The sequence below is a fragment of the Pongo abelii genome, chromosome 22, assembly GCF_028885655.2.
Source record: "Pongo abelii isolate AG06213 chromosome 22, NHGRI_mPonAbe1-v2.0_pri, whole genome shotgun sequence".
In the NCBI taxonomy this organism is placed as follows: Eukaryota; Metazoa; Chordata; class Mammalia; order Primates; family Hominidae; genus Pongo; species Pongo abelii.
In genome coordinates, this window is record NC_072007.2 from 41,433,511 (window position 1) to 41,448,909 (window position 15,399).

The 15,399-nt window shown below is 39.8% G+C and overlaps 1 protein-coding gene across 15 annotated transcripts in view; it reads right to left on the reverse strand.

The window, feature by feature from the left end:
• The window catches only part of TIAM1 (TIAM Rac1 associated GEF 1), a 441,301-nt gene that overhangs the window by 29,629 nt on the left and 396,273 nt on the right, over positions 1–15,399 (reverse strand). For 14 of the 15 annotated variants that reach the window (XM_054542445.2, XM_054542444.2, XM_024239448.3 and 11 more), the window contains 3 exons: positions 6,387–6,566; positions 5,169–5,237; positions 4,739–4,864 (listed from right to left, as the gene is read on the reverse strand). In XM_054542445.2, the coding sequence (XP_054398420.1) occupies positions 4,739–4,864; positions 5,169–5,237; positions 6,387–6,566 (375 nt within the window). Of the gene's footprint in view, positions 1–4,738; positions 4,865–5,168; positions 5,238–6,386; positions 6,567–12,584; positions 14,564–15,399 lie in introns of those variants that run through there. The other variant, XM_024239450.3, reaches the window with a different exon arrangement.

Below are 15,399 nucleotides of genomic sequence, written 5' to 3' on the forward strand. Positions count from 1 at the left end.
ATAATATATAAAATATAAAATATATATTATATATTATATAAAATATATAATATATAATATATATTTATATATATGATATATATTTATATATATTATATATATATTATATATAAAAATATATATAAAATATATATAATATATTTTATATAAAAATATATATAAAATATATATAAATATTTTATATATAAATATATATAAAATATATATATATGGCCTCAGAAAAACATCTTCTGTGAGTTTCACACTGAAAGAGTCTTGTTTAGAGAAGGGCCTTATTTAGCTTATTGAGGCTTAGAATTAAAAGGCAGGTTTCAAGCAAAGAAATAAGGTTTTGAATTTGAGTAACAAACTAGGTTCCCCACAGTGCAATTTATCTAATGAACAATGCAGAGGATTCTGAGTCTGTCCATGACCAAAAAAAAAAAGGTTTATTTTATTTTAAACCATACATAATTGGTAATCAGATGCCTCACTTCTCTTCTTACATGTTCTCCTTTTCCTCCTTTACTTTCCAAGCCCTCCACAAATCTCCACCCTGGCTTGGAGGGTGTCAGCAGGAGTACCCTGGGTACTGCCGTCGGACTCTGTGAGGGAGTTATCCTTGGAGCCTGATATGGTTTGGCTGTGTCCTCACTCAAATCTCACCTTGAATTGTAGCTCCCATAATCCCCATATGTTGTGAGAGGTAACTGAATAACGGAGGCAGGTTTTTCCTGTGCTGTTCTCATGATAGCGAATAAGTCTCATGAGATCTGATGGTTTTTATAAAGGGTGGTTCCCCTGCACACGCTCTCTTGCCTGCTGCCATGTAAGATGTGACTTTGCTCCTCCTGAGGCCTCCCCAGCCATGAGGGACTGTGAATCCATTAAACCTCTTTTTCTTTACAAATTACCCAGTCTCAGGTATTTCTTCATAGCAATGTGAAAATGAACTAATACAGAGTCATACTCAAGAATTAAGCAAAAAAAGTTGTGGAAGAAAATGTGCTAAATGTAACCCCTCCCTTTAGCCATCCTAAAACCATTCATTTATTTAACTTAATATTTACTAAGTGTTTATTTACCCTACTGTAACCACAGATGAAACACTAAGGTATTTTTCACTTATTCCTCCTGCCTTAAAAGTTGATTCTCAGGGAACACAGTGCACACAAACATGAGGGTTTATACACAAAGACTCCACTTCCCCAATGTTTCTGTTCTGTAGGATTTCAGAACGCTTCTCATAGGCTGATGTACATTGCAAATTTCCAAATGAAAATTTTATCAAAACTTATTTGACATCAGAACTAATTATTTCCTTCTGATACTACCTTGAGACTAGTGCTCCATGCAACACAGTTTGAAGATTTTAACAAGTTTTTTCTTTTTTTTTGGTCAAATATACAATGAGGATTTTAAAAAGAGCAGCAATTGTGGAAATCAACAGCAACAGGTTTGGGAGCAAAACTGTCTGGAAACCAACTCAGAGAGCCTGGAGAGAATCCTGCAGGCAGGCACACTAGTGTTCATGAGCCATCTCGCCTTACAGATGAAATGGAGACAATCAGATTGTGCCATAAACAGCGAAGTGAAGGTATATGAGAGGGTCCCACTTACATGGAACTGAGAAGAGTGACGGTTGAGTATGGAAGTACTGGTTTGGTATCCTTGATCCAAAATGCTTGGGACCAGAAGTATTTCAGATTTCATATTTTTTCATATTTGGGAATATCTGCATTATATTTACTGGTTGAGCATCAAAAATCGAAAATCAAGAATGCTCCAATGGCCATTTTCTTAGAGCATCATGTTGGCACTCAAAAAGTTTCCAATTTTAGAGCAGTTCGGATTTCAGATTTTCAGATTTGAGATGCTCCACCTGTCAAAAGAAGCAATGTACCAGCCTCTCCCTAGAATAACACTGCTGTCAGTACACTCAAGTCCATATCAAAGTTCTGGTACCCAAAGTCTCCTTTTTGTGAATCTTTTTAGTGATTAACTGGACCCAAACTCAAAGAACCAGCCCCACAGCAAAAGACTTGTAAATTAATATAATGAATGTTAGCTACTTTGGGTTAAAACGTAGTATTTTAAAGTATGTCTATAACCATATTTTAACCAACCCTGGCCTCCAGAATACATCCATTTTTATTAAGCAGCTTTTTTGTTTATCTAACTAACCAGGCCACATTATGTGTTCTACTGTGCAAATTATTAATTTACTAATTTAGAAAACAGGTATCACTACAATGAACCTAACTTATTTCAAATGAAGAGCATAACCACCAACAAGCAATTTTTGAACACAAAAATGAACTATACGGAGTATTTAGGGTGAAAGATATATTATTGTGCCTACAACTTTCTCTTAAATGGTTTGGGAAGAAAATATTTTATATGTACACATAGACACACCATAAATGCATAATGTACACATATGCACATGTGGATACATATACACATAGGAGACAGGGAGGGAAAGAAAGAATAAAGCAAATGTAGCCCAATGTTACCATTTGGGGAATCTAGATGAAGGGTATTCAGGAATTCTTTGCACTATTCTTGTAACTTTTCTGTAAATCTGAAATTATACCCAAACAAAAATGAACACCTATAATATATACATATATATTCACATACTTATGTGTGTTTGCATGTAATTCTTAGTAGCTCCTGTTGCAGAGAGGCAACGCAAAGAGATAACACACACACAAAAAAACATATATTGAGGTAGAATATCGAGGTGAGGCAGTCTTTACCCCAGCTCCAAAACTTGTACCCTAACATTACACAGCTAGATTCCTGCAAGTGTTAGAAGGCAGGCAAAGTGTATGGGGGCCTATACACATATGAACAGCTCATTCTTAACACAAATGCAAAAGAAATTGAGTGGAAAAAGGATCAAATGACAGTCATTGCAACAAACAGGATTAGAAAAATTGGATATTCATACACACACAAATTAACTTTGATTCCTACATTAAGCCATAACAAATTTAAGTTCAAATAGATCAGAAGTCTAAATGTAAAACTATAAAACTTCTAAGAGAAAACTACAAAACTTCTAAGAGAAAACACAGGAAAAAATCTTTAGGCAAAGATTTCATAGATAAGACACCAAAAAGTGTGATTCAAAAAGGGAAAATTTGAAAAACTGTACTTCATCAAAATTAAAAACTTCTGCTTTGTGAAGGGCACTGTCAAGAAAATGAAAAGACAGGCCTCAAATACAGAAAAAAATATTTACAAATCATGTATCTGATAAAGGACTTATAAAGGATATACAAAGAACTCTCAAAACTCAATATTAGTAAACAACCCAGTAAAATAAATGAGCAAATTATTTACTTAAGAGAAATGAGAGCATATATCCATACTAAAACTTGTACGCAAATGTTCACAGCAGCTTTATTTGTAATTACCAAAAACTGGAAACAACCCAAATGCCCAAGAAAGGTGAATGGATAACAAAGTGTAGTCTCTCCATTCAATGGAAGACAATGCAGCAATGAAAAGGGATGAGCTCTTGATACACACAGCAATGTGCACGGATCTCAGTACAACTACGCTGAGTGGAAGCAGCCCCAGAAAAACGGGTGCTTGGTATGGGATTCCACCAATATAAAATTCCAGAATGCAAACATATTTATAACAACAGGGAGCAGAGCATGGAGCAGGGGTAGAGTGGGAGAGCAGTAAGAGGCAGGAGAGAAAAACCACAAAAGGGCAGGACAAGACTTTCAGGAGAAATGATTATGTGCATTGTCCTGATTGTGACAATGGGTTCATAGGGGTGTTTGTGTGTGAATTCATCAAATTCCACACTAAGTATATGCGGCATATTCTACTGCACAATTATACCCCAATTAATGTGTTTGTTAAACACATGAGAGTAACATGTAAGCCAACACATGAAGCAATGTGCTTTGTTAATTGGAGGTGCAACACAGGAAATCTGCAATAAAAGAAAGCCGAGCAGGGGAGAGGAAATAAGCATCCTTGCTAAGGCAGTAGTCATAAATCCTCATTAGGCTGCAAGGACACCATGTGCTGGAAGATTGTCTTTCCCCTGGATAATGATAAGCATTTCCATTAAGCAAAGTTTCCCAGAACAGGATAAATTAATTTGTTTACTGGGTAACCAGAAGTGCCTATTTTTTTTCTTTTTTTTTTAAGACGGAGTCTCGTTCTTGTCCCCCAGACTGGAGAGCGGTGCCGCAATCTCGGCTCACTGCAATCTCTGCATCTCAGGTTCAAGCGATTCTCCTGCCTCAGCCTCCTGAGTAGCTGGGATTACAGGTGCCTGCCACCATGCCCAGCTAATTTTTATACTTTTAGTAGAGATGGGATTTTGACATGTTGGCCAGGCTGGTCTCGAACTCCTGACCTCGGGTGATCCGCCCGCTTTGGCCTCCCAAAGTGCTGGGATTACAGGCGTGAGCCATCATGCCCAGCCAGGAGTGCCTATTCTAATTCACTGATAGCTAAAGCATTAAAGGCCCCCACATAAACCAAAAAAAAGGTCAAGGTTGGTACTTCTTCGCACATAAAAGCCAGCAGCTGCACCAGTTTAATGCAAATTGATGGCACTGGTCTTCCCTTAGCCAGACCAGCAAGACATACTCCGTTCCCCTCTCAGACACCCTTACGGAACGGACCCCACTGTGGCCCTCCAATGAAGACATCAACATGATCAGAGGATTCAACTTGAGCCACACTATAGCCCTGACGCTGGGAGCAGCTTTGCACTATTTACCTTAAATTGGTCAACCTTCTCAAGCTTTTCCAAATCAGGTACCAGTCTCACTCCATCTTCTAGAGTTTTAAGGAATTCTACTTGAAACTCTACCATTTCCGTTAAATTTCCAAAAAGCACGTCAAGCTAGAAATAAAACAGAATTTAATGCACCTCATATCTCATTAGTCTTCCTAAACGTTATTTATATCTGATTACAAGGTTTTTCTATCAATTCTTATCAATTAAGAGAATAATCCCACTACCAGAGAGCGGGGCAGTTTTTTACTCTTCATGAGCACACCAAAGCTTAGCAGGCAATAATTTCAGCTAGTTACAATTAAATAAATTTAAAATGTTTTCAGTGTTACGCATGTCCCCATTTTTCCTTTTTACCAACGAGTCAAACCACGGTATGATGGTCACAAAGTTGAAACCGTTTCCAGCATACCTCATCCTGGGTGAGAAAAGTTTCTTTTTGAAGAGGCTTTAGGTATCTCTCCATGAGACAGTTTAAATCCTAAGAATTGAAAAGAGAACTCATTAGCTTATGTGTTTTTTTTTTATTTTTTATTTATTTATATTTTTTTATATACCCTAGAACTTAAAGTATAAAGCATACGTTAACGTCTATAAAAGGATCTAGAAGAGAACAAACAGATCCTGTCCCGAAGGCTAACATTAGAGACTTTAGGTCATTAAGGTCCATTTCATGCAGGAGTAAGCCAAACTTTTCTGTCAATATTTTAGGCTTCGAGGACTAAAATACGGTCTCCATTGCAACTTCTTCAACTGTAGCACCCAAGCAGGCATAGACAATACGTCCAGGAATGACTGTGGCTGTGTTCTCATCAAACTTTGTGAAAACAGGCAGCGGGCTGGATTTGACCCGAGGGCCGTCGTTTGCTAACCCCTGATTTAAAAGACTAAAATATAGATACTTAAAACAGATCACCCTGCCTTCGCATGGGGAATGTGACCAGGTGTCAGAACAAGTGATAACACAAAGACAACAGACGTGACACTCTTCTGACTAGACTCTAATTGGATTATGAAGATCATACCCTCAACTTTTAAAAAAATTGAATTTAGCTTTCTTATTAGGTCAACAACACACATATATATATTTTTATATATATATAAATGAATTGCTGTGAAAATCGCTAGGCTTCCTTAAAAATCACAAGAAGGCTGGGCATGGTAGCTCTCACGCCTATAATCCCAGTACTTTGGGATGCCAAGGTGGGAGGATCGCTTGAGCCCATGAGTTCGAAACCAGCATGGGCAACATGGTGAAACCCCCTCTCTACAAAAAAAAACAGAAAACGGGGCTGGGCATGGTGGCGTGCACCTGTGGTCCCAGCTACTCAGGAGGCTGAGGAGGGAGGATTACTTGAGCCCAGGAAGTCAAGGCTGCAGTGAGCTATGATCACACCATTGTACTCCAGCCTGGCCAACAGAGTGAGACTATCTTTAAAAAAAAAAAAGAAAAAAAAAAAAACTCAAAACAAGCTTTTAACATTCAGAGTAAAGGCAAAATTCCAGGAGAAACCAAGACACTCTTCATGACCACAGTTTGACTCAGCTGTTAATGAAAACCAGCAGAGACACACCAACTTCACTCCTTTACGAGACACAGGGAGGGCACGGGGAGAAAAAAGAAACATACCTTCACGTAGGTGCGCTCCGTCTCCAGGAGCTCGCAGATCACCTTGCGCAGCTTATCTGCATCCGAGAGTTGTCTCATGGTCGCCAGTTGAGGCCCCGTGGAGTCCTGAGGAGATGGGCTCTGGTCAGAGGGGTTCATCTCATGCAAACTGCGGCAAAACGCGGCCACCTGTTCTGTACTCTTCGGAGCACAGGGGGGAAGGGAAGACAGAGGTCGTTATCCCTCATTAGACGCACCTGACGCCTGGACCGCCTAGAGGTGTTCTTCCTGGTTAATGAACTGTCACATATGAATGTTGTCTTGTGTTTCCACAAATTGCTCCACATTTAGGAGAGCTTCTTGAATGCTCAAAACAACCAGGATAACAATTGCTAACATACACTAATCGCTTACCACACACCTAGTGCCGGTCTGAGGCATTTCATCTGCCCACACAGTAAGGACAACGGAAGCCCAGAGGGGTTAAGTAACTCATCCAAGATGACGCAGTACGTAAGTGGCAGAGCTGGGATTTGAACCAGGCAATCTGGTTCCAAAGCCTATGGATCTTAACCACTCCCCAAGCAAGAAGTTGATAAATCAGGAGACATAAAAGTTAGCTGCATTTCACCCAAGGTACAAGCCTCATTAATTATCAGACTCCCAGTTCAGTACACTATCTACTTTGCAATGTTGCAAAGATGATTTTACAAGCTAAGGTTCTTCCTGTTAAAAATGGACACTGAGTCAACTTTCTAGATTAAGAAAGATACTCATACTTAAAAAAAAAAGTTTCTCCCTCTCCAGCTTCTCCAAAGGCAAAAAGATACCACTCCCCTTTAAGAATAACAGAATTGGCCCTAAAGCAGGCCTCAATGGGAGATCCCAGTCTCCACATCTACCGGGGATGAATCAGGTGTAGACCATAAAGGTTGCACACGTTTTGTCATCATTTGAAACGTAGGATTCCAGGATTCTAAAATTCCAACTCTTCCAATTACACAAACAGTTCTCCAAAGCATGGGCTGCTGTAAAAACCCATGAGACCAGTAGTTCTCCAACTTGGCTGCTTATGAGAATCACCTGGGGAGCTTTTCAACATCCCGATGCCCGTGCACACCAGAGATCAATTTCATCAGAATCTTTGGGGTGGGATATGCAGATATCAATATGTTTTAAAGCTCTCCATGTAATTGCTCTAGAGGCTATGTAGTAGCACAAAATTTAATTCACTAATACTTGTTCCAAAGCACCATTCAATGAATGTTTGATGGAAATTTTCTTACTTTTTTTTTTGAGATGGAGTCTCGCTCTGTCACCCAGACTGGAGTGCAGTGGCATGATCTCGGCTCACTGCAAGCTCCACCTTCCGGGTTCACGCCATTCTCCTGCCTCAGCCTCCCGAATACCTGGGACTACAGGCGCCTGCCACCACGCCCGGCTAATTTTTTGTATTTTTAGGAGAGACGGAGTTTCAATATGTTGGCCAGGATGGTCTCAATCTGACCTTGTGATCCACCCACCTCGGCCTCCCAAAGTGCTGGGATTACAGGTGTGAGCCACCGCGCCCGACCCCGGAAATTTTCTTGAAGCTAGTGGCTGCCCTTCTCACACTTCTCTCTCTGCTTCTATTGTCTAATTCAACTCTAGGCACGAAGCATTTCCAGTAAATACTGGTGCAAATAGAGAATAACTTCTTCTATCACCCACCTACCTAGCAAGAACATGAGAATATCCTCCCAAAAACAATAGTTGTTGCACAGAGCTAAAAGTCAAGGCTGGTGTTTTGTGTAGGGCAGAAAAGCTAAAATCAAGTATATGCCATGGAGGAGTTTTAAACACAGAGGAAGGCAGCCAACATTGAAGAGCCTTTCCCTCATTAGCATATCCAAAAGGAAGTCCAGAATAAAGATGAGGCAACAACAGGGAAAATCAGAACCTAAAAAGGATGCATTAGCTGCAGTGGCATGACAGGACAGAGGAGAGCCAGGACCCACATCCACATAATTATTATTCTAATTCTCTTACAATTACCACAGCTTATTCGTTGCTAGCACTAACCCTGGTCTTATGTGCCAGAAGGTGTCAGTCACCTGTCAGTGGCACTACTCAATGTTTTCTGTGGAAATGCATGTTTCTGACACTGAATAACCCCACGATTTTTCCTTAGGTGACTGACTGGAAAAATTGACCAAAATGGGCTGAGCTGTATGGTATGTAAATTACATCTCAACATGGCTGTTAAAAAAGAAAAACTATGTGTTTTTGATCAAAGCTTGTTTCAGTAGAAATAAACTAAACAATTTTATTTAGTTATGCTAGAATTTCACTAACTCAAAATTATCATTAAATATACAGTGAAGTAGGGCTTTGTCTTAAAAATTACAAAGGAACAAATACATCCATTTTAGCAAAAATCTTCATGTGTCTTTTAGATGATCCAGTGATAACTGTAATAGAAAACTCGTTATAACACAGTCATAATGAGAAAGAAAGCAAACCCTTGCCAAAATGAAAATCCATGGACAGACAGTGATAACAGCTGACAACTAACTGTGCCCTGCCCCTATCTTATCCCAAACTCTCCTTGGTTGCTTTGATTTGGTATCTGGCAAAGGCACCTAACACAACAAATGTATAATTGGCACCTCTCTTTATACCATCCTTTTCTAAAGCGTCCAACGCTAACCACAGCTGTCTGTTTTTCACAGAATTAATAGGAAAGCTACTGCTCATAGCAAATATATTCTTCACTGCAGTCTATTACAGTGAGTCCTCACTTAACGTGGTTTATAGGTTCTTGGAAACTGACTTTAAGCTAAATGGCATAAAGAAACCATTTTTATTGTAGGCTAATTGATACAAACAAGTTAAGTTCCCATAGCACATTTCTGGTCACGGAAAAAATCACCACACTTCTAAATAAAGACCAAAAGACTTCTAATATTAAACACTGAAATAAATGTAAGCCAGATATACATTTAAGTAAGATAAATAAAAACAAGTTAAGAGAACTATTTACCCAGCTTTTGGTGAACTGGTGAGTGATGGTGGTCATAGCGGTAGTGTGTTAAGTCAAGCAATAAATGTTTGCAAAGCAAAATTGTAAAGGGCACCTCCTAGCATCATGCAGTTCAAAAACTAGCAAGAACAACTTTGGCAGGATCTCTGAATACTTTTGTACTGCATAGTTTCCTGCTATGCATTTGTATGATTGTATACTTTACAAATTTTTATTTTATAATGATTTGTATTCATTTATTCACTCATTTTCCAACCCACTTATTCCAGCTCAGGATCATGGGTGACTGGAGCCTATCTTGACAGCTCAGGGTGCAAGGCAGAAACCAACCCTGAATAGAATGCCATTCCCTCACAGGGTGCACCCACGTACATACTCACTCAGGGACCACTGAGACATGCCAATTCATCCCACGTGCACGTTTTTGGGATGTGAGAGCAAACCCAAGTACCCAGAGAAAACCCACGAAGACCTGGATTGAACATGCGAATTCCACGCCGACAGTGGTCCTGGCTAGAAATCAATTTTTTTCACATAAACGTTATGATGAAACAATGTTGAACAAAACGTTATCTGAAGACCTGCCACAGAGGCAGAGCACACCTTTTATCATTTAGGCAAACTGTCCGTGTAAAATCGGTGATTCATGAAAGGCAAACGTGGGGATCTGACACATATCAAAGGCAGGAAATTCCAAAAGACAAAGGAACCTAACACATTCCTTTGTGCTTCCAATTCACACCTCACTACCTCTGGGTTTTCGTTCCATCTGTTCTACCATAAATACTTTGAGAATTCCATTTTTAAGAGTGTGAACAGGGTTTCTGACTTGGTCTATGTAAGTTTACCACGTCTGAGGTTTGGCATCCTTAGTTTGAAGCAGGCCTGTGGGGTGAGCTCGGGTTAGTAGGATGCAGGCTAGGGCTTCAGTGCTCTAAATCCAGCTGTCTCCTACCCCAACCTCACCCTCAGACAGCCAGAGATAAGTTCTGGCTTATATTAGGAAACACCTTTAGCATCTCAGGGGACAGCTAAAATTCCCTTGGGTCCTCTTTGGACATTTCACAGCCTTAAGTATCCCTTCCTTATTAGGTACGACCTAAGCCTAGGATAGACTTAGCTGAGTGGTCTCTCAAGTTGAGCAAGGGGCAAAGCAGTTTCCCCACTGGCAACCCTATTCAATGAATCAAGGCACCAATCCTCAGGTGTAGCACAAGGAACTGAGTCCAAATGGATGTAATCTCTTTACTGTCAAATGCACGTTATGTTATTTGAATAAAGAATAAAAAGGTACCATATGCACAATTACAAGTTATAATGCACATACATGTTGTTAAGGGGTGTTACATACAAGGCTCTTAAAATTGGCTTGGAAACAACTTAAAAGGATGTCATCAAGTTTGAAAATTCTGTTTTATTAAAATAATACCTCCCAAAATTTTTTTTGGAAGGAATTATGAAATGCAGGTTTTCTTTAGAATACCTCTAAGCTAGAGATTTTTCCATACTGTGGGGTCAGCTTTTAAATCCCCCTCCCTCTTTACTGTGGCCAAACTTCTTTACATCAAAATCCATCAGGCCCTTCTCCATGCAGCTTAGCCATGATGTAGAACGTAGGAGGAGTTGGGTGGAAGGCTTTGCCCCGCTCCACCATTGAGTGTTAGAGATGGCATCCTAGTCATTCCCACACCAAGCGCTGTAGCCACAAGTGCCAAGAAAGGTCGCCTCAATGGGAGGTTCTCAACATGCTCCCAAAAGCCAAGTATCCTGGATGTGGGACAAGCAGCTTAGGACTCCAGCAAGGGGAAGGCAGACCAGGTTTCTCCAGTGGGGAAAGTACAAACCTCTCCCCTATTTGAGGACTGTAATCAGTCACCCTGGAAACTAAAAAAGCACTTACAGGCATTTTGAGAGTTTAAAACTGTTAAAGGGTAGCAGAGCTTTTCCACTGTCAGGACTAAGAATTATCCAACCAACATACAGACAAGGAGAAGACAATGGCAACAGGAAATGGGCCACTTTAGTGAGACCAGTGTGATGCTCAATGTTTATAATGCTGCTTTCCTCCTGTGGAAGATGAAAAGAAAGTACAAAAAGAGGGGGGTAGACTTTTAAGTACACGCTATCAACTCAAGCCACCCAGCTGTTTAAGCTCTTCCTGTTATGCAACCACCAAAGGCAATTTCTAACTCTAGATGAGTTCACAGTTCTAAAACTGTTCTTTGAGTCTGACCGATTTAACACATCCCACAGATTTAAAAGGGGCCAGAGTGGCCTAAAATCTTATAGCCTTTACTTAAGCTTTTTTTGGGGACAATGCGCTCCATAATTTCAGAGACATTATGTACAATGGTAATCCCTACAGTTCTCGATCACCTTTTCAGTTTCCTCTTGAACAAACTTCAAAGAAGAAATATCCAAGAAGGAAGACGGCTTATTTGAGCAAATCAGGTGTATGCGCTGTAGAAGTTTAAGTTTGATTAAATGACACAACATCTAATAGTCGACAGACTGAGCTATTAATAATAAACTATTAAAAGGTTGAATCTGATTTTGCTAAATTATTTCTTGCCATTACCCCACTACACTTCCTCATTGGAGAGTTAATATTTACTGTAGGAATAGACCTGTTCAAATAGGTCAGTTGCTGTCAAACCAGTAACACGTCCCCTGAGCCAACCCTTCTGTATCTATCTCCTTCTCAAGGAAGCAGAAATAAAGTCAAAAACACCTCAAGCCTTATAAAAGGAAACAAGTTGAACATCCTATTTCCAGACCTCCCTGCCGATCACTCGGACAGCCCCTTCTGAGGGGGGATGGGAGAGTCTCACCATGCACATAACACAAAACACAATCAAAATCTCAATAACCAAAACAAAGGCAAAAAATGCAACTGACCATTAATTAAATTAAAAAAATGCAGATTACATCTTTCTGCCATTTAAGTATAAAAGAGTAGAAAAATGTAAAGATGCTAGGCAAATTCAACTCCATACCAACTCCGAACCTCCCCACCTCCCCCACCAAAAGCCACAACACAGACTTTATGAACAAGGGGATCCAGAGGGTAAAAGGACAGAATATGGGGAAATGGGAAAGGTATAATCACTGTCATTTGGATTGAAAAACAACTGAGCTAGAAAGTCATAACATAATCAAACCTAGCAAGATAGGATTCAAACAGCAAAGGCGCTCACCAGATGAAGTGTTCGATATATAGAGTCACCGGACTTGTCATTGTTTTCAATCCTGGGCTTGCGCTTTATTTTCCACAGTGCAGACATCATCAGGAATGTATTCTCATGGTAATTAATTCCACCACCTGACGTGTTCAGCACGGAGACAGAAGTTTCTTAAAATATTCCCAGAGCACCAAACGCCTCCTAGCTCTGAAGAGAGCATCCTCTCATATGGACGTCCCATGCTGGTTTTCCCATGAAAATCTACGGCCACGTCTCAACGCAGCAAGGACAGCGACGGTGCAACCCCGGAGCTGCACTCGCTTCCCACCAGTGCCCTCTGGGAAGCTGTCAAAGGCTAAACTGTGGACCAGAACTCAGGCTTTGATTTCACCTGGCTAAACAACAAAAGTTCCAGAAAGGGAGAGCTGAAACTGGCAAGAAAACAAAGCACAAAATGCCTCCCCGGGATGTAAGCGTCTCTGCCCTGCAGCCTGAGATCAGCTGATTGGCCAGCATCCTGCACTGCTCAGGAATATTAAACCTGCCCGGCTCCGACAACTTTCAAGGCATTCCACACTGAGTCAAGAGCAGGCAACTAAGAAAAGTTGTGTGTGTGTGTGTGTGTGTTTTTTAACAGTTGATAGTTTCACATTTTTCCACTCATACTTTGTTATAAAAGCAGACATTTCTGAGACAAAAACAATATGGTTGAGAAAGAAAAAGTCATTCCTAATGGAAATGTCCTGAAAATTATTCTAATACACTTGCTAAATGGAAAACAAAATCACAGCTGCCAGGAGGCTTGGAATGCATGACACATGACCGCACTGCCCTGAAGCTAATTAGCATTCATCTCCAGAAACAAGAGTTTTCAATGAGAAGCAGAGAAAAAAGCAGCCAGTGATGATGAGGCTTTTTGAGGTTGTCACCCACAGTCACAAGAGAGAGGAGGCAGCTCAGAAAGAGAAAGGCTGCTAGACTGTCCCTGCAGTGTGACGTTCCCCTGCCCCTCCCCAGTGGCTGTGACATTCCAGTACCACCACGCTCAACAACAAGCATACAATTATTTACTTGCTCAACTCTAAAAGGCCACACATAGCAAAAACTGCTATTCAATACAAGTGAAAAACATACAGAACTCCAACATGCTTTTTCTTTATGCTGACCGATATTATGTAAAACAGTCCATTTAGAAAGAAACCAAGAATATTAAACAAAATCAACAGCTCTAACATATTCAGCTGGAATAAAAAGTGATTATCTGTTTCTGTTTATTTAGTTATTTACACATTTACATCTCTACACTCAGCCTGGTGCATTCAGACAAGGCTAAATCATGCTTCCGAGTTTAGACAGCTAATGATTGAAAAATAATTTTCAGCTTATCCTCAAGAAAAATTTCACACTTATATAGGAGATGCATCAAAAAATATTTAGCCTTGATCAAGAAACTTAAGGTGTTTGTTTGCTCTTACTTTAAATCATAAAAAGAGACACACAGAAACATGAAGCATTAGGAAAAAATTTAAGTGGTTTATGGCTGTATATATAAACGGCCAACAGCACCACTAATAAATTAATTCCTTCTTTTTATGAAGCCTGGTATTTAACACCAGACGTTAACAATCTGGACACAAGGTAGTTTTAACATAGCCATTAACAACACAAGACCTGGGGCCAAACTGGGTTTGCATCCCGGTTTCGTCATCACAGAGCTGTGTGACCTTCAGCAAGTTGCTTAACCTCTCTGTTCCAGTGCCCTCATCTATAAAATAGGGCAAATAATAGTATCTCTCTCAAGGGTGTTGTAAGGCTAAGATGAGTTAATATGGAACAGTGCCTAATATATACAAGACCTTAAATAAGTATTACTTCTCATTTATTATTAATAACACACAGTAGAACCCAGTCACCAAGAACTGCTCATTTAAGCTTTTTGAGTTCAAATATCCTAAGTGAGAAATTTAATTGACCAAAGGTTATTTTAGCTAACTAATTTGAGTTGCATGACCAAATTTCAAATAAAGAAGATGAAGTCTGAATCAAAGCAAAACCAGGAACTATTTCGGACACAGAATTACACAGTGCTCCCCACATCCAACCTAGCAGAATGAAATACGAACTTATGGTTTGAGTGCAGTCTACTGCATGATCTTTAAAAATATTCAAATCATCACCCAAACTTCTTAATTTTTTTTTTTTTTTTTTTTTTTTTTTTGAGATGGAGTCCCACTCTGTCTCCCAGGCTGGAGTGCAGTGGCGCAATCTTGACTCACTGCAATCTCTGTCTCCCAGGTTCAAGCAATTCTCCTGCTTCAGCCTCTCGAGTAGCTTGTCAATAATTTTGAGAAAATTCTGTCCCTTTTTAGAAAGCCCACTAAGAATTTCTACCAGAAAATCTTCGAACAGCACCGTCTATTTCTATATTTGACCCTCTATGTTCCAGATAAGTTCAAGAGCCTTGTTCTCTGGAAAAAGAACCATGGAGTCAGAGCGACACATGGGACCAGTCAACAAAGCCCTGGAGCCTCTTCCGTCCTCTCCACTGCCAGAACCTCATATTATACAGGACTCTGTTTATGACCTCATGACTCACTATATTTAACACGGAAACGATCTCTCTCAAAATCCACAAGGAGATGAGAACACTGACCTATCACAGTAAAGTAAAAATGACCCAATCATTTTGGATCCAATACTTTTCAAGTGTTCCGAAATAAATATTTTAGATACAGGAAAAATAGCTATTTGCCTAAATCCAGTTAGAAATTGAAAATTAGTATTTTTAGTTCTTGTAATACTGTAACTTAATAGATACCCTTCAAATTGT